Genomic DNA, 17,860 nt, shown 5'->3' on the forward strand with positions numbered 1-17,860 from the left:
GTATCTGTGCATATCACAAGGGTAGACTAGGAAGAAAGAAGAAACCTTTCTAGTTCCTTCTCTCCATGCTTCCCTCAGCTACATGTCCCCTGTCCCCCAAAGCCCAGTGGCAGTCTTCCTGGGGCAGGCCTCATGCCAGGCTCCCGCTGGTCCCTATGGGACAAGACAGGCGCCTCTTTGGTCTGGGATTGCCTTTGAAGCCTCTCCATGTGCCGCACAATCACTGTGCCTTGCCCCGGGTCAGCAGGCGGGCCAGCCAGCAGGCGTCAGCTCCCACCCCTTCCTGTGGGATGTGAGCTGGGACGTGGGGCTGATGGGCCTGAGCTGTAGGCACGGAGGCCACTGAGCAGGCCAGGAGCTGCTGTAGCTGCCCTTCGCCTCCCCTCCCCTTCCTTTCCCTCCTCCCCACCTCCTGCCTGAGTTCAGAGATTTAAAAGCAAGCCCCTGGCCCCCCTCACTCCTCCCCCCACCAAGCCCTGCAGCACCCCCCCCACCAAGGCCTCCTGTGGTAGGTCCCCTCGAGACAGGTGCCCTGAGTGCCGAGTAGGGTGCGCCCTGGGTTTGAGTTTCACTGGGCTTCCACTGATGTGCTCCGTGCAGACCACCCTTCTGGAGCTTTCGTTTCCTCTTAGAATTCACTGTTTGTTCCCCAGTCTTTATTCATCACAAACAGGGGATTGTTCAGCCTGTGCCAAGAGTGGTCCCACTTGGCCAAGTGATTATATTGCATGAGAGAGACAGAGGCCCACGTCCCACTTGATAGCCTTTATGTCTGTCCAAGGTCAGGTGACACTCAGCCAGGGGATGGAGGTGAGGAGAGACATTCCCTCTAGGGGAGGGTCCTGGAGGGAACTTTCCCCGTGTGATGAAAACGCCCTCCGATTTGATCGGGGTGGTGGTTACACAGGGGTACACACCTGTAAGAATGCACCGAGCTGTACACTTTAAATCTGTGCATTTTGCTGGGATAAATTGTATCTTGGTTAAAGGGGAGAAGGCCAAAACATTAAAATAAAAATATTAATTACTGACCTCTACTTCTGAAACCAGTAATACATTATATGTTAATTAATTGAATTAAAAAAATAAAAGTGTTCAAAAGAACATACCACTGACCCCATTCTTGCTCCTGGTACCAAATACCTTCCAGTCAAATAGTGCACACTTAGCAAGGGTGAGTGTGATTTCCGTTTGCTCTTTTTCTTTTCTTTCCTTTTTTTTTAAAAGATTTTATTTACTTATTTTGACAGAGAGAGAGACACAGCGAGAGAGGGAACACAAGCAAGGGGAGTGGGAGAGGGAGAAGCAGGCTTCCCGCTGAGCAGGGAGCCCGATGTGGGACTGGAGCCCGATGCGGGACTCGATCCCAGGACCCTGGGGTCATGACCTGAGCCGAAGGCAGATGCTTAACGACTGAGCCACCCAGGCGCCCCCGTTTGCTCTTTTTCAATCTTGGAGGCAGCCAGAGGGCCCCAATGTTGCCTTTCATGACCTCCAGGGAACCACTGGACCAGATAACAAACCACCTGAATTATGAAGCATCTCCAGAGTGCCAGGCACTGTGCTAAGTACCCTGCCTGCCCTTGGTCTCTTTAGAACCCGGGGGTAGGATCACTATTACCCACATGCCTCTCCCATTGCACTGCAGTGAATCATGTGATATACAAGCTCTGGAAATGGAAGTCTTATACAAACGCAAAGCTTTTGGAAAGGAAACAGAGAGGGTGCCCAGTAATGGGAAAAGCTGGCCAGAGGCCTTCCTGCCCTGTCCCATAAGGAGAGACGAGCTGGGGTTGCTGTTACGCTGCTCTGCCCCAGCCTGGGGTCTTGATATGGTGTGTGTGTGTGTGACCGTTTCTCAAAAGAAACTTGAGAGGAACAATAAGAGGAGACTGGTCCAGGGATGCCCTAGGTGGGCATGGACAAAGGGGACAATGAACAGTGACAAAGTGGTGACATCTCTCCCCTGCCCACATTTACATCCTTGCAGAGGATCCCATACCTAGCATCCCAACTTAGGTCACAACCATTTTGGGAGAGGTAGCCCCAGCTGCTAAGCCCCACTTGACTGATGGAAAGACTGAGGCTAGGCTGAGACATTGAGTCAGGCTCCTGGGAATCTTATCCTCCCCCCACCCCCTCCCCAGCTCTCTTTGGGACTGGGCCAATGGATGCCCCCCCTCCCCCAGGACCTGCGGGGACCGTGACCACCTTGGCAATTTCAAATGGCTGCGACCTATGGCATGGGGATTGTGTGCACATTTTTGTTCTGTTTCTTAGTTCATCAGGCCTTCCTTTGCCTCTGCCAGAGGGAGTTCAGAGAAGACAAAACAAACCAGGTCCTGGAATCTTCCCCTCTCTTCCCTTCACAAGGCTGGAAGGTTACACAGGGGGTCACAGGGTTCTTTCCCCGGCCTCTGGGAGCCTCAGGACCTGTTCAGGAGGCCTTCCTTTAGTGGTTGGTTTGATTTCCCCTCCAACACCACTGGGCAGGCTCCCGCACAACTGGTAGTTTGTAAGAGCCAGGATCAGAAGGAAACTTCTTCCGACCACAGAGGCACAGAACGTAGTAAATGGCTTAAACAGGCATCCCGGCGGCTGGGCTGGTACCCTTTGTTGTTTCAGCCACGAGACATGTATTTTTCTGGGAATTCAGGAAATTATCTCTGCCCTTTGAGGAAGGGCAGAGTTTTTTTCTGCTTGCATTTGGGGATTCTAGACCATTCCATCGTCCCAGGCACCCGCTGGGCCCCTGGGCTGGCTGAAAGAGATCAGGTGACTGAAACCCTTTGATGGTAGGGGGTTTCTTCAGTGGGAATCCCTAAAATACAATGTAGCCACTCCTGCCCCAAATGCAGGATGGAGGGGCCTAACTCTCAACCCCAGGGGCCGGCCTCACCACTCATTAGCTCTGTGACCTTTGGCAAGTGACCACCTCTCTGTGCCTTTTTCCTCATCTGTAAAGGAGTGAACAGTATTGGAAGTAACTGTGATATTCCAGTGAGGTGCTTCAAGCACACCTCGCACATAGTAAGTACACCATCGGTGTTGTTAGTATAAAATATTGTTTTCTGATTAGAAACATGTACATGTGCATGATAAAAAAAGGAGTAACATTCCAGAAAGTAAAAATTAAAAAAAAATTCATGATTGATTGCATCATCAAAAGAAGTTTGATATGTTCGTATATTTCTTCCCTAAAGGGTTTTCTACATACAGTTGCACATGGTGATGATCAGATCTTATGTACAATTTTGCCTTCTACTTTTTGTCACTTGACATATCTATCCCCGGCTTACCAACTGGAAACATAACATTCCGTCGGGAGGAATACAACATAATTTATTTAACCATCCTACTGTGGGACATTGAGATTATTTCTCATTTTTCTCTATATAATATGATGGGCATCTTGATGCGGAAAAGCCTTTGTGTGTGGGATCACCTCGTGGGGCTGGTGGCTACTTCCTCGACGTTTTGAACCATATGGCCAGATCGCTTTTCCAGAGAGGCTGCCCCTACCCTCGGCCCCGTTGTGTTGAGGTTGCGTGGTGCCGAGGGCATTTTTAGTCCCTGGAGCCACACTTGGGCAGAGCTGAGGGCCATTTGTTCCATTCTTCTCTTAAATTATAAGGTCCGCCCTCATTCTTATGTAAATTTTAATGATAGTATAAACACACATGCAGAAAAGTGTGCACATTGTGAGCCACCACCCGCATTTTCATAAACTTGACCTTCCGTGTCGTCAAACCTGCATCAAATCACAGAACATTACTAGTCCCCCCAAGGGATCCTGATTTCTCACAGAAGATTCGTTTTGCCTGGTTGAACGGTAGAGACATTGATGGTGCTGGGTGTGTTTTTGTGGCTTCTTTTGTTTAGCATTGTCTGCGAGAGGCGTCTGTGTTGTGTGTAGCAATAGTGGGTTCTCTCTCATTGTGGAGTAGCATTCCAGTGTGTGTGTGCGTACCACAACGTCCTTATCCATTTCCCTGTTGACGGACGTCTGGTGTTTTCTGGCTTGGGCGCTATCCGTAGGGCTGCTGTGAACAGGTGTGTCCTCTGGGGAGCCATGGATGCTTCTTTGTTGGGCGTCCACTTAGGAATGGAGTTGCTGAGTCATGGGAAGTCTGCTTCCTGCTCCAAGTCTAATTTTTATTTATTTTTAAGATTTTATTTATTTATTTCGAGGGAGAGAGAGAGTGTGTGCGTGTACCCTCAACGCGAGTTGGAGAGGGGCAGAAGGTGAGGGAGAGAGAATCGCAAGCGGACTCTGCGCTGAGTGTGGAGCCCCCATGGGGCTCAATCCCATGACCTCAAGATCACGACCTGAGTGGAAATCAAGAGTTAGATGCTTAACTGACTGAGCCACCCGGGCGCCTCTTCCTGTTCCAAGTTTTAAAGGATCACCTGGAAGGCAGAAGAATCTCCAGAGAAGTTCAGGCCCCACAGTTAATTGAGGGTTCCTGGCTCCACTTAGAGCAATTTGAGGAGCACTGCATGATTGTGCTCCCTCTGAAGGCTCATGTCTGGGGCTATAGTGGAAACGGAGTTGGACCTGGGTCCTGGCCCTCCAGGTCCGGTTGGCATGTGACTTCTGACCCTCTGGTGGCCACTCAGTGTCCCCACCCAGGGTCCTCGGCTGGCTTAACAACCGTCACACTGAGGAGGGCAGGGCTTGGGCCAGACTCTGGGTGGAACTGAAGACTCTGGGTGGAACTTTGGATATGACTGGAAGCAGGTGGGGCCCTCACAACCCCCTGGAAACTGCCCTGCTTTCTTTTCCCCTTGTGTGAAAAGAATCACAGAGGGCACCTGGGTGGCACAGTCAGTTAAATGTCTGACTCTTGGTTTTGGCCCAGGTCATGATCTCAGGGTCGTGAGATCGAGCCCTGCCTCTGGCTCAGTGTGCTTGGCACAGAGTCTGCTTGGGATTCTCTCTCCCTCTCCCTCTGCCTCTTTCTGCCATGTGCGCTCGTGTGCTCTCTCTCTCTCAAATAAATAAATCTTTTGAAAAAAAGTAAGAATGAGAAACTCTAAGAACCCTGTTTACCACTCCCCAGGCCACAGGTAACCACTCTGAACAGCTGGGGGTATTGGGGGAGTCCAGAATAGAAGCTTGGGAGTGGGGGCTGTGAACCAGGCAGCCTGGTTTAAGTGTCCATTCTGCTACTCATCCACTGTGCAACCTTGGGCAAGTTATTTCACCTCTCTGTGCCTCAGTTTCCCCCCTGAAAACTGGAGGCAATAATAGTGGTCACCTCATCGGGTTGTTGTGAAGAATGGATGAGTTAATATGTGAAAGCGCATAGACCAGCCCTGCCCCAGGGCAAGCATTCAAGAAACCTTCTGATCCTCCTAGTCTGTTCTACATGTTTACCCATGTTCTGTCTAAATGGGCTCAGGCTCTACATTTTATTCTGTAATTTTCTTTTTCCACTCAATGCTCAATCTTTGAGGTCTTTCTAGCTGAGGCTTTTCTGTTCTGGGATCCTCTCTCTCCTTGCCTGTCCCTCATGGAGGCCAGTGATTTCTCCCAGTCTTCCCCCTCCCCCTGTAGATATCTTCCCTTAGGAAAGCTTCAGAGCCAGTTCATACTGATGTGTGAATGTCTGATGAGGGAGGCCCCCACACAGGCTGAAACCAGCCTGGCCTTGACCAGAGATGTGCATGGCTTTGGAGGCAAGCCCAGCCATCTGTCTGTTAGTGGATGCCTAAGGGCATGCTAGGGAGTCCCACACACCCACGGTGTTTCCTTGAATCCTCACAACAACCCAAGAGGCAGGTGCCCTTATTGGCTCCATTTGACCAAAGAGAAAACCAAGGCACAGAGAGGTTAAGTGGCTTTCCCAAAGTCACCCAGCCAGTACGGGCGCGTGGGGGATGGAAGTGGGGAAGGGCTTCAGCTGCATCTGCTGGATTGGGAAGCTCATTTTGGCCACAACAAGCTGGAACCCAGATGCAGCTTAGGGCAGGGGTAGTCAGGTGGGAGGTTCTGAGTGAACAGCAGGGCAAGGGAGGCGGGGATGGCTGGTGGATTCTGGGGGTGCAGAGAGGGGCGGCTCTCGTGGTCTTGGCTGAAACTTCAGTCCCCGCTACCTCTAGAACTTTTCTAGCGGACTGGGGAGAGGCAGGACTTCTCTGGGGTGTTAGACCCCCTAGTCCCCTCAGGAGGGTGTTAACCTGGGGGTGAGGCCAGGGGAGAAGGTTCTCTAGGGAAACACCTAGCCCTGGTGTCTGCACATAGTGGGCACTCAAGGCTTCGAAAATACCAAATGCATGAATGGTGGGCCCTTCCCAGGCCGGGTAGGTCTGGAGGTCAGATGTGGGGGAGGGTTCGGGGGTCATTTTGGTTCTCCTGCGTCCCTCCTCCTAGTTCTTCCTGCCCAGACTAGGCGCCGGGGGAGGCTGGGAATGGTCCCACAGGCGTTGAGAGTGAGCAGGTGTGCTTGAGGGCTGGGCAGGGAATGGTCTCTCTTGGGCCACCCCATCTGCCCTCAGATGCCCTCAAGTCCCTTCCTTAAGCCTGTACGTATTCCTGGCAGGGCCAGGGGAGGAGGCTGGGCTGTGGAGGGAGGAAGCAACTCTGTGACTGGGGTGACAGCTTGCACAATGGCGGGGGGGAGCGGGGGAAGCCTCACTCTGCTGTGCCCTTGGGCCACCCTCTGTCAGAAGACTGCGGACAGGCTAAGGCTCCCAGCACCTTTCAGTGCGCAGATAGCTCACCCGTCACAGTTCTCTGATACCCTCTCTTCCCGGAGGCTCACAGAGACCTGGATGGCATTGGTCGGGCAGGGACTGCCACTGGCATTTTACCAATGAGCAGAGCGAGAGGCTGAGCAGGACGCAACCCAGGTTCTCCCGGGGCAGAGCCAGCTCTAGCTCAGCTGGGGATGGGCACCCAGCCCTTTGTCAGAGCAACAAGGGGCTCCTTCTCCCCCAGTCCTCCCCGTGCCGGCTGGCACTGCCAGGCCCCGTGCCACCACCCACCCAGCAGGGACCAACTGAAGTCAGATTGTTCCCCGAGGGGTGCGAGCATGCAGGGCTGCAGGGCGTGCAGCTGCAGGGCAGTGGGCTGGGCTGGGGTCAGAGCCCGTGAGGTCTGCAGGGCTGCAGGGGGCAGCGGGGGGGTGGGCAGCTGGTGAAGACAGGCTACCCCTCTGTAGGAGCATAGGAAAGGGGTAGAGGCTGCAGCTGTGTCCCAGCTGCAGGACAGAGAAAGGGGTAGAAGGAGGGGGTGCCTGCTCCTTTCTCCTTGGGGGACTGTCCTGATGGGAGCTGGCAGAGAGACCCTTGGGGCTGATTCACTAATTCCTGGCCCTGGGGCGGGCGGGGGGGGGGGAGGTGGGCAGAGAAGGGAGGAAGGAAGGTGAGTAAGGGTCACTGAGTACTCAAAGGTCTGAGGCGGATGGTGTGGACCTCTTTTGCAAGGAAGCAGCTGTGGTGGTAGAGGGAGCTCTGGGTCGGGATCCAGTGGCTTGGGCTCCGTTCGTGGTCCTGAGCCAACCAGACATGCAGCCTGGGACAAGCTCCCTCCCAGCTCTGCGTGGAGACCACCCCGCCATGCCCCGCCCCGATGGGCTGGGGAGCCATGCTGGACTGGGTCCCAGCTCTCTCTGTCCCCAGATACTTAAGGAGAAACAGAGGCATAATAACCAGAACTACCTCGTGGGGCTGTTTTGAGGTTAAAGTGCCTGGAACAGTGCCCAGCACAGAGTAAATGCTCAAATAGATGCAAATTATTACTATCTCCATGATTTTCACTGAATATTTGCCAGTACCTTCCACGAGGTACTTAGTGACTTAGTCTGGCATTAGGCGACCCTGCTTTCCTTTGTACCCACTCCGCAGAGGTCTGGGTCTCCTTCTTCGGACCCCTGGGGCACAGCTCTGGCCTCTGGTCTGTACTGCAGCTGACCCGCTCAGCCCTGTGTTTATCCTTTACTTCCTCACTCAGCCTACCGAGTGCCATGTGCTGTGCAAGACACCATCTTTCCACTTAACATGTTCACCAAGCTTCTGACGGAGAACTTGGTTACAGATGGGAAGCTGAAGCTCAGAGAGATGAAGTGACTTGCCCAAGGTCACACAGCCAAGACGTGGCAGAGCTGGGATTTAAGCCCATGTCTGCCCTGTTTGATAATGCTTGCTCAACCATGAAGTCATATGGCCTCTTGCAATGTCCCCAAGATGGGACCCTCTGCGAGAACCTTTATGGAGTTGGGGAACCCCTGGGGGCTCTGTACCTCTCAGGGAGTCTTTTAGCTGGGAGGGACCTTAGAAATCACCGAGTCCAACTGTTTCATTTTGTGCCTAGGGAGACAGAGCCTCCAAGGGAAGCGATGTGCCAGGGTCCCTCAGGGAGCTAGGGCCTGCAGCTGGCCTCAGTCTGTCTTTTCCTCCCTCTTTCCAGACTAGACCTGGGGCCCTCAGTCAACCATCCCACTGAGACCCCTCCACGATCAGAGCTGACATCCTGGGTGGTGGGAGCCCTCCCTGGGCCCTTGGAGGCCCAGGTGCCCTAAAGTGTCCCTTTGCACAGGCTTATAATGGCCTGTGGACTTGCTTTTCTCATTCACTGGACCTTAGACTCCATGAGCTCAGGGACTATAGTTAGCTTGCTGCTGTATTGCCAGTGCCTGATTCATAAATAGTAATCATTCCCTGCACACATTTGCAGAACATCTACCGTGTCCCAGGCCCTGGGCTAAAGGCTGAAGGCACAGCAGCGAACAAGGCAGACACAAAATGCTTCCCCTCAGGGGAGTTTGCATTCCTAGTGAGAAAGAGATAGACAGTGAATGAAATAACTAAGCAAAAATGCATAATGGTTAGGATGGTGATAAGTGTTATGGAGAAACACAAAGAAGGAAGGGGCATAGGGAGTGTTGGGGGGGGCAGGTAGGAATTTTGCAAGTTTGAATAGGTTAGTCATGGAAGGTCTCTGTAAGAACGGGACTTTTGAGCCTTTGAAGAGGTGAAGGAATGAATGGTATTTGGGGGAGGGGCATCCCAGACTGAGGGGAGAGCAAGTGCAAAGGCCCTGAGGTGGGAGCGTGCCTGCTGTGTGTTTGAGGGATTATAAAGAGGCTGGTGGGTGTGGCTGGAGCAGGTGGAACAAGGGAGAAAGCAGGGGGAGATGCGGTCAGAGGGGACCGTGAGGTGGGGAGAGATCACAAGAGGGCCTTTGGGGGTAAGGACTTCGGCTTTTACTCCAAGGGACATGTGAACCATTGATAGTTCTGGGCAGAGGGAGGGACAGGATCTGACTTAAAAGGTTTAACAGGATCCCTGTGATTACTGAATTACGAGTAGAATGTTGAAGAGCAAGAAAGGAGGGAGTCTGAACATTAGGAGGCTCCCTCAGGAAGCCAGATAAGGCCCGCTGTGGGCGGGCCCACATTGCTGGCGGGGAGGTGGTGGCAGAGGGGACATTCCTGGGGTCAGAGCTGCCAGGATCACCATGTGGCCTGACGGAAAGAGGGGAGTCAAGAGTGACTCCAACCTTCTGGGGCCGATCAGCTGCAATGAACAAAGAAGGGAGGGTCTCCGTTTCTGGCCCAGGAAGCAGGAGACTTGGGGTCAGGTCTCAGCTCCATCACCCTCTTGCTCGGTGACCAAACCCCTTCTCCCCTCTGGGCCTCAGTGTCTTCTCCTGTATGATGGCTGCAGGTGCCCAAGACCCGGTGCTCTGAAGCGGGCCGCGCCTCACAGACCTGCCCCCCGCCCGCAGGGAGCCGGTGCCAGTGGCCGCCATGGCGTCGCGCATCGGGCTGCGCATGCAGCTCATGCGGGAGCAGGCGCAGCAGGAGGAGCAGCGGGAACGCATGCAGCAGCGGGCCGTCGTGCATTACGTGCAGCAGCAGCTGGGCGGGCCGCCCACGCCGGCCATCAACACCCCAGTCCACTTCCAGTCTCCACCACCTGTGCCCGGGGAGGTCCTGAAGGTAGGGCCTGTCCCGAAGGCAGGGCCTTGTCCCCTCCCACCCTGGCTCCGGGACCCCTAGAACCCTCGCCTTCTCCCCACCGCCCCCAGGTGCAGTCCTACCTGGAGAACCCCACCTCCTACCACCTGCAGCAGTCCCGGGACCAGAAGGTTCGGGAGTACCTGTCCGAGACCTACGGGAACAAGTTTGCCGCCCACATCAGCCCTGCCCAGGGCTCCCCGAAGCCCCTGCCGGCTGCCTCCCCGGGGGTGCGGGCCGGACATGTGATGTCCTCCTCAGCCGGCAACAGTGCTCCCAACAGCCCCATGGCCATGCTGCACATCGGCTCCAACCCCGAGAGGGAGGTAAGTGGCTGCCATGAGCAGAGCTGGTGCCAGGTGCTCTGCTCCTGGGATGCCTAGTCTAATGGCAGAGGCAGGGTGCCGCTGTTAGAGTCCCTCCCAGTCCGAGGGGAGACACAGGTCTGCCCTCAGGGAGGCCCAGTCTCCCAGGAGAAGCATCATCCCTACTTTTCAAAGCTTTCCTAGGGAGAAACAGGAGGCTCATAGAGGAAAGCCCAGCACACCTGCAAATCCATGTCCAGACAGAAGGTATATAAAGCAATCTCCTTGGGCAACTTGGCTCCTTGGGAAGAGCGTTGGCCTTGGGCCTGTGGTACCTGGACACCTCATCCCCTCTCTGGACCTTTTTCCTTTTCCCTCCGAGATGAGCAGGTTAGGTGAGGTGGGCTCCAAGGTTAGGTGAGGTGCGCTCCAAGGTTAGGTGAGGTGGGCTCCAAGGTCCCTTCAGGTCAGTGGCTACCCCCGTGCCCCTTCCCTGTGCCTTTCTCCTAGTGGGCCCTCCTCAGATGGACTTTTCTCTTTCAGTTTGATGTCATTGACAACATTATGTGTCTGGATGACGTCCTGGGCTTCATCAATCCTGAAACTCAGATGCCCAACACGGTACTGCTGGCCGGGGTGGGGTGGGAATGTCAGTGGGAGGAGGTGGAGGTTCTCCAGTGGCCCTGAGCCTGGAAAGAACTCGAGACAAGGTCCTCACCTGGGCAGAGCTGTCTTGCTGCAGAGATGAGAGTCGCCTCTGTCAGATCATGTGAGCAGAGCCCAAGGCTGAGCAGAATTATGACTCCAGAGAGGCGTGCCTAGCCTGCGTGCACGATGGGGCTTCAGTGGGGAGTAGTGGCTGGCAGTTGGGGAAGTCTTCAGGGGGCTGGGTAGGGGATGGGGCAGGAGGTAGTGGTGCTGGGCCTCAGCAGAGGGGAGGCAGGGAGAGCATTCCTGGAGGGGAGCAGTGTGACCTCGAGCTGATGGATTCCTTTGGGATCTGGGGCTTCCCTCTTCTACAAAGCCTAGGACCCAGCAGAGGACAGGCCTGTGTCCCTCACCCCATGGGACAAGTGCTAGGGGGCTGGCTTTGTCCCCTCCCTCCAGCAGCCTCCTGGCAGTGTGAATGCTCTCTGGGCCTCCCAGGCAGAAGTTCGGTAGCAGAGGGGAAGGGGCCAGTCTTAGACTCAAGAGGCCGAGCTTCTGGCTTTGGCTGTGACCCTGGCAAGTCCCTTAATTGTTCTGAAGCCCACTTTTCTCAGCAGCAGAATGGGGATGATGCCATCTACCCACAGGATTGTGGGAAGGTTAGATAAGGCAAGGAATGGGGGCTAGCTCTGCACAGGGTGACAGATATTTGCCCCGAGCAGGTGGAAATGTGGGTGTCCCTGCCCCTTTTTGGAAGGTCCTAAACCTCAGCTGCTCACTCCTGCCCCTCGGGCCTGTGCCTATTACCTTGACTCTGGCCCTAGCTCATGCCACTGAGGGGAAGCCGCCAGATCTTGCAGTACGAAGTCCAAGAGTCAGTCCAGGATCCCTGCCGCCCTGGCAACATTGCCCAGTGGCTCAGCCGGACTGGTTGGGGCCAGTTGGGTCTGAAACCTGCTGCCACCTGAGCACTGAAGGCTGGGAGGAGGGAGAGGGCCAGAGGGCACAAGTGTCTGGTCCCCTCAGTGGTTTCCATGTATCTAGTAGGGTGCTTGTGTCCTACCGAGGCTTCTGGGCGATTACCCCAGAGCTCCAGTCTGTCCCTGCTGGGCCCCTGCTTCACCCCCCACTGGCTGCCCATTACGGAATGCCAGCATCTTTGCACGGCCGATCTGCCCCCGGCACCCTGTCCGCTCCCGCAGCTTGAGCTCCCGCGGGGACCGCCAGCTCTGTCCGGCCCGAGTCTTTGCTCAGCCCTCAGGCTCTTCCTCACTGCTCTGCTCAGGACCCAATTCAGGTTCCACACCCTCCAGAAACCATTCAGAAACTCCAAAATAGATTAGGTGCTTCTCCTCTGGGCTTCCCAGTGCCTGGGACTTAATCCCCTCATCTGTCACCCCTCAGGGCTGATCACTCCACGGGGGTTCCAGCCACTAGGCCACTAGGCGGCGCCTCACTCAGCTCCTGACCCTAGACTTGCCCGTGGGATTGCCGGGTGACGAGGCCTGGGGTGGATTCTGACACCCTCGAGCTCCTCTGGAGGAGCCCTTAGAGCTGGAAGTGGGGCGTGGGGGCCTGGCTGTCCCTGGGATGATGGGCCCCAGGGAGGGCCCCCTGCAGAGGGGGCTGCTCACCACGTCCCTCTCCCCGCCTCACCCCACAGTTGCCCCTGTCCAGCAGCCACCTGAACGTGTACAGTGGTGACCCCCAGGTCACAGCCTCCCTGGTGGGCGTCACCAGCAGCTCGTGCCCCGCTGACCTGACCCAGAAGCGAGAGCTCACAGGTACCACCTCCCCGTCTCCCCGGGGCCCTGGCTCCCCATTCCTCCCTCTTCTCCCTCCCTCCCAGCTCCTCTGTCCTTCTCGCCTGACCTCCAGATGCGGAGAGCCGGGCCCTGGCCAAGGAGCGGCAGAAGAAAGACAATCACAACCTAAGTGAGTCCCACCGATGCCTTGTGTCCTTGCGCTCTCCTGAGCTGCCTAAAAAGCCTCTGACCGGAGCCTCAGGTTGGGGGTAGGGTTTACTTGAAAACAAAACAAAACAAGCCATTCTGACCTGCATGGGTTAGAAAGGCTTCCGCACCCAAGACCTTAAATCCTCCATTGGTGGGACTGGATGGGTTCAGCAAGGCCTTCTTCCCACTGGCCCTGTTAGGAGGGGATGGGAGAAGGGGCCGGGCGGTGGGGGGGGGGGGGGGCAGCGATATTCATGAAATCCCCAGGACTTCAGAAGGAACGGGTTTATCAGGTCAGATTGGTTCCTTTAGGGCGTGGAGCCTGGGAACTCTCTCGGGAGGGAGGGAGTTCCAGCCCTGGGGCCCCGCGGAACGCTGCCCCGGGCCCCAGGCCGCTCTGCTATGCTAACCGCTGACGGGGTGCTTCGGCCTGGCCGAGCCCCTTGGTGGTTCTGGCCTCATTCCCACAGCGATCCCTTCTGTGGGTCACTCATTACTTCCCAGAAGGGCCAAGGCCCCCCCCTCCTGGGCTGGGCCCCTCTCCCCGCTGGGGTCCTCATCCTCCTAATTGCTCCCTCCGGGATTTGTTACCTTTAGTTGAAAGGAGGCGGAGGTTCAACATCAATGACCGCATCAAGGAGCTGGGAATGCTGATCCCCAAGGCCAATGACCTGTGAGCGGTTTCTGGGGGAGAGGGGGAAAAGGGAAAGGGTCGGGGGCTGGGGGTGGGGCTGCGGCTGCTGATGCGTATTTTCTGCACTGTGCTGGTTGCCAGGGGCAAGGGCCGGGAAGAGAATCCCTTGGTTGGGCGCTGCCTCCTAAGAGCTTATCATCTGTTAGGGGAAAGAAGATTCCCCCCTCCGCCCAAATCAGACCAGCTTGAGACAGATGAGCAAAATCCTGGAAGTGAGGCTGCGGGGGTCAGCCCGGGGGTGCTTCCTGGAGGAGGAGGGGTCATGCTGGGAACCTCTGGACTCAGACTGGCACAGAGGGGCCCAGGGCTGGGAGGAGCGAGAGTTGAGGACGGGTGTGGGTTTTGGTGGCAGGAATGGAAGGCTTAGGGAAGGAGGCTGCCCTGAATGGTTGGCTTCCATGGGATTCGTGAGGTGGGTAGTGGCAGTGAGGTCACCCGGGAGGGTGTGCTGTGTGCAGACGGAGAAGGGCCTCCTCCACAGATCAGGGTTGGTCGTGTCTGGGGTTTGTAAGCCGCTTTGGGACAGGCGGCGGGAGGCTTCTGGAACCAAAGCAGGGTTTTCTTTTGACCTGCCGAGCGCATGGCGAATACTTGGCCACTCGGCCGAGCCTGCACCTCTGCTTTGGCCTGGCCTGCAGGGACGTGCGCTGGAACAAGGGCACCATCCTCAAGGCCTCTGTCGATTACATCCGGAGGATGCAGAAGGACCTGCAGAAGTCCCGGGAGCTGGAGAACCACTCACGGCGTCTGGAGGTGACCAACAAGCAACTCTTGCTCCGTATCCAGGTCGGGCCCATGCACTTGGCACTTGCTGGGTATCTCTGACCCCTGGCCCCGGCCTGGCTCTCGACCTCAGGGGCAGTGCTCATGCTTCCGAAGTTAGGGGAATGGGAATGATGCCCAGGAAGAGGGAGGACAGACGTAATGGTTTGCTAACAAGCCATGCCTAGCAACTTTAAGCAACAAGGACCGGCTAGAGGTTCTGTTCTGTGAGACCCTTGTTCTGGGACCCAGGCCAGTGGACAGGCGCATCTAGAGCTGGCTCTTAAAGCCATGTACAGCAAGGTGACACTTATCGCCTCTGCTCACATTTCCTCGATCAGTGCAAGTATGTGCCTACAGCTAACTTCAAGAGGGTGGCAGAGTGCAGACCTACCGTGTGGGGGGGGGCAGAGAGCTAGAACTGGGGGAGTGCCAAGTCTCCCCAATGGGGACAAACTAAAGAACAAGGCTTGGGAGACTCCTGCCTACCACCTGGAACGAGGGTTCTTTCTAATCCTGGCTGTGGCTCAGGGTCTCTGCCTTCTTTGGATCTGAGGCTGGTCATCTATACAAAGGGCACATGGATGGCGGTTTTTAAACTTCTCGGTTTCTCATAGGAGGTAATACAGTTGGCATTGCAATCCAGCCACACTCAAAGGAAAAATCAAAGTTTCATGAAAGAACTGTCATTCTTAATAGATGCAGTGCATTCTGATCATTTCTATTCTGGTCTAGTCTAGGCAAGCCTATTTTCAATTGAAACAAAAAGAGAGAGAGCGAGCTGGTCAAGACTCACTACAGTGGTTTCACAACCCACTAATGAGTTGTGACTTGTAGTTTGAAAAAAACACTGGTCTAGACTCTAGAGCCACCCTGTACTTGCTTCCAGCTGAGCCATGTTGGGTGCCACAAGGGGAGGGGCAAGGGCTGCAGCGGGGGAGCTGGGGGTGGAGTCAGGTAGCTGGCGCCCATGGGTGTGTGCCCCCAGCCCCTTCTCTCTGCGACCCCCGCCCCCCTTGCAGGAGCTGGAGATGCAGGCTCGAGTGCATGGCCTCCCCACCACCTCGCCATCGGGCGTGAATATGGCTGAGCTGGCCCAGCAGGTGGTGAAGCAGGAGATGCCCAGCGAGGAGGGCCCCGGGGAGGCCCTGCTGTTGGAGGCCGAGGTCCCGGATCCTGAGCCACTGCCGGTTCTGCCCCCCCAGGCCCCGCTGCCCCTGCCAGCCCAGCCACCTCAGCCACCGTCCCCATTCCACCACCTGGACTTCAGCCACAGCCTGAGCTTTGGGGGCGGGGGCGATGAAGGGCCCCCAGGCTACCCTGAACCTCTGGGGCCAGAGCATGGCTCCCCATTCCCCAACTTGTCCAAGAAGGATCTGGACCTCATGCTCCTGGATGACTCACTGCTACCACTGGCCTCTGACCCTCTCTTCTCCACCATGTCCCCTGAGGCCTCCAAGGCCAGTAGCCGCCGGAGCAGCTTCAGCATGGAGGAGGGCGATGTGCTGTGACCTGGGCTGCTGCCATGCTGGGGAACAGGGGTGGACCTGGGGGCTGGGAGGGCCGGGGCCACCTCCCTCCCACCCCTCGGGCTGCACTTGTGTGTGACATAGCCAACTGCCCTGCCTCATCACTCCTTCCTGTTGGCCCCCTGTTTGGACTTAGTGCCTGCTTGGCAGCGTGTGGGGGCAGGAGAAGCCCCCTGCCCGGCTCAGTACTCCCCAGGGATCGCCCTCTTGATAGGGCTGGGTAAGAATAGGCCTTCAGCTCAGCTCCTGGAGGTGAAATCATGAGGGGAAGGGAGGGGACAGGTGTGCTAGAGGTAAGAAGAGGTGTCCTGGGAGGGTTCTGTCTTCTGAGTCTGATCCCCACCCCTGCTGGTGAAGGAGGACATGCGAGAGCAGGGGGTTCAGGAGATTCCTTCTCTGAGGCAATGACTGGTCCAGGGGATGCCCAGGCCTGCCTTTTTGGGACTCAGATGGCCACAAGTCTGTCCTCCAGCCTGGCACCCCCACCCCCCTTTGGTGCTAACAGCTCTCTACCAGATGGTGTGAGGGCGGGGGCGGAAGAGGGGGTGCTGGGTTCCTGCTAGAGCACGGGGTCACTGCTGGAAGAGCAGCTCCCTCCAGGCTCCCCACTTTGTGCCTTTAGTAAACACTGTGCTTTGTATCTGCTTGTCCTGTCTCTTTGGAGTGATCTGGGGTAGACACAAAGGGAGGATTCAACCCAGTGCCCACCACTGCGGGGGGGGGGGGTCAGGGTAGGGGGAGACAGAGAGGAGGAAACAAGCCCATCACCTGGTTTCCCCCACCTCCCAGACTTACCTCAAGGGAAGCCGGAGATGTAGCCCAACTTAGGGGGCTTGGGGACTGAAGGGGTCATTGTCCCTCCTCGTGGCCACAAGATGGCGCTGCAGCCACGCTGGTTCCACACCTCCAGCGGTGGCCTGAGACAGCTGAGCTGGGTGATGTGGGGGACCTGGTTGCTCACAAACCAAGTCTGTTCTTAGCTGCTGCTTTGGGGCACCCTTAGCCCAGACTACCACTGGCCCGGGGTGGGGGGCATGTTTCTCCTGTTGCCGAATGCCTGTTCTAGTGGTCACCTCTCCAGAGTTTTCTCCCTCCCTGGGTGGGTGGATGGACACCTGTTTGAGAAGGTACGGTTGCCTGCCCCATGGAGGCAAGGCTGGCCCCTCTGCTCTTTGACAGTGTCTCTAGCAGGACCGGCTCCCTAGTAACCGAGGAGCTGAGTCCTCCTCTGGGTTTGGGGAAAGGGAGACCCAACTGAGCTAATTTGGGAGGTGTCAGGAGTATTGGACTCTGGGTAGAGTCAAGGATGAGGGCCCTGTTCCCTGCTCTGGCCCTGTCTGCCAGTGAGGCCTTGGCAAACCCTTTCCTCTCTCCGGGCTTCTGTTCCCCAACCCCAGCATAATTCCCATATGCCTCTGCTCTGAGATCTGGGATTTTATGACCTCACCAGGATGGGGAGGTGGGCTTGGGGCAGTGAGGGGCAGAGTGGCAGCTTCTTGAGTCCCAGCTGTCTTGGGGGGAGGGAGGAGAGGGTCTTTGGGGGCTTTGCCGAGTTCTCTCTCGACTTCCACAGTCTTCAGGCAGAGACCAAAATGGTTTTCCCCTCATGGGGGCCCTGAGAGGCCGAAGGGGCCTAATTAAAAAAAAACTCCCTGGATAAAAATGGCTAAGAGGGCAATTTCCTCCACGCAGAACTGGAGATCAAATCAACATTGGAGCAATTAACATGTGAGGGGAGAGAAGGAAAGGGAGCTGGGCATGTGGGTGCTGATGGTGGCTGGATTGGTCGAGGCTGCAGGATTAATCTCAAGGTCAGATGGAGCCGTGGATGACCTTGCAGAGTTTGAGCAAGCCCAGGGGCCCCGCCCTGCTGTGGGAACCCTCCTTGCCTTAGGAGCACGCCCCCACACACACTCAGCCCCCTCCTGGACTCTCACTGGGAGCTAGGTGATGGGCCCAGGCTTGGGCCATGTTGACACTGGAGGGGGTTGGGGTCTGGGAA

At 56.3% G+C, this 17,860-nt stretch overlaps 1 protein-coding gene across 12 annotated transcripts in view; it reads left to right on the top strand.

The window, feature by feature from the left end:
• Positions 1-16,498, top strand: part of TFEB (transcription factor EB) — a 55,645-nt gene extending 39,147 nt beyond the window's left edge. For 6 of the 12 annotated variants that reach the window (XM_028097896.2, XM_088023996.1, XM_028097895.2 and 3 more), the window contains 8 exons: positions 9,734-9,947; positions 10,037-10,291; positions 10,814-10,891; positions 12,582-12,702; positions 12,797-12,853; positions 13,471-13,546; positions 14,206-14,353; positions 15,352-16,498. In XM_028097896.2, coding sequence (XP_027953697.1) covers positions 9,756-9,947; positions 10,037-10,291; positions 10,814-10,891; positions 12,582-12,702; positions 12,797-12,853; positions 13,471-13,546; positions 14,206-14,353; positions 15,352-15,840 — 1,416 coding nt within the window. In that variant the 5' untranslated portion in view covers positions 9,734-9,755 and the 3' untranslated portion in view covers positions 15,841-16,498. Of the gene's footprint in view, positions 1-9,672; positions 9,948-10,036; positions 10,292-10,813; positions 10,892-12,581; positions 12,703-12,796; positions 12,854-13,470; positions 13,547-14,205; positions 14,354-15,351 lie in introns of all 12 variants that reach the window. The other 6 variants (XM_028097893.2, XM_088023994.1, XM_028097891.2 and 3 more) reach the window with 2 other exon arrangements.
• Positions 16,499-17,860: the final 1,362 nt, after the last annotated feature.

The sequence above is a fragment of the Eumetopias jubatus genome, unplaced genomic scaffold (genome assembly GCF_037043125.1).
Source record: "Eumetopias jubatus isolate StellerSeaLion01/CBP00866 unplaced genomic scaffold, mEumJub1_p1.0 scaffold_6, whole genome shotgun sequence".
In the NCBI taxonomy this organism is placed as follows: domain Eukaryota; kingdom Metazoa; phylum Chordata; class Mammalia; order Carnivora; family Otariidae; genus Eumetopias; species Eumetopias jubatus.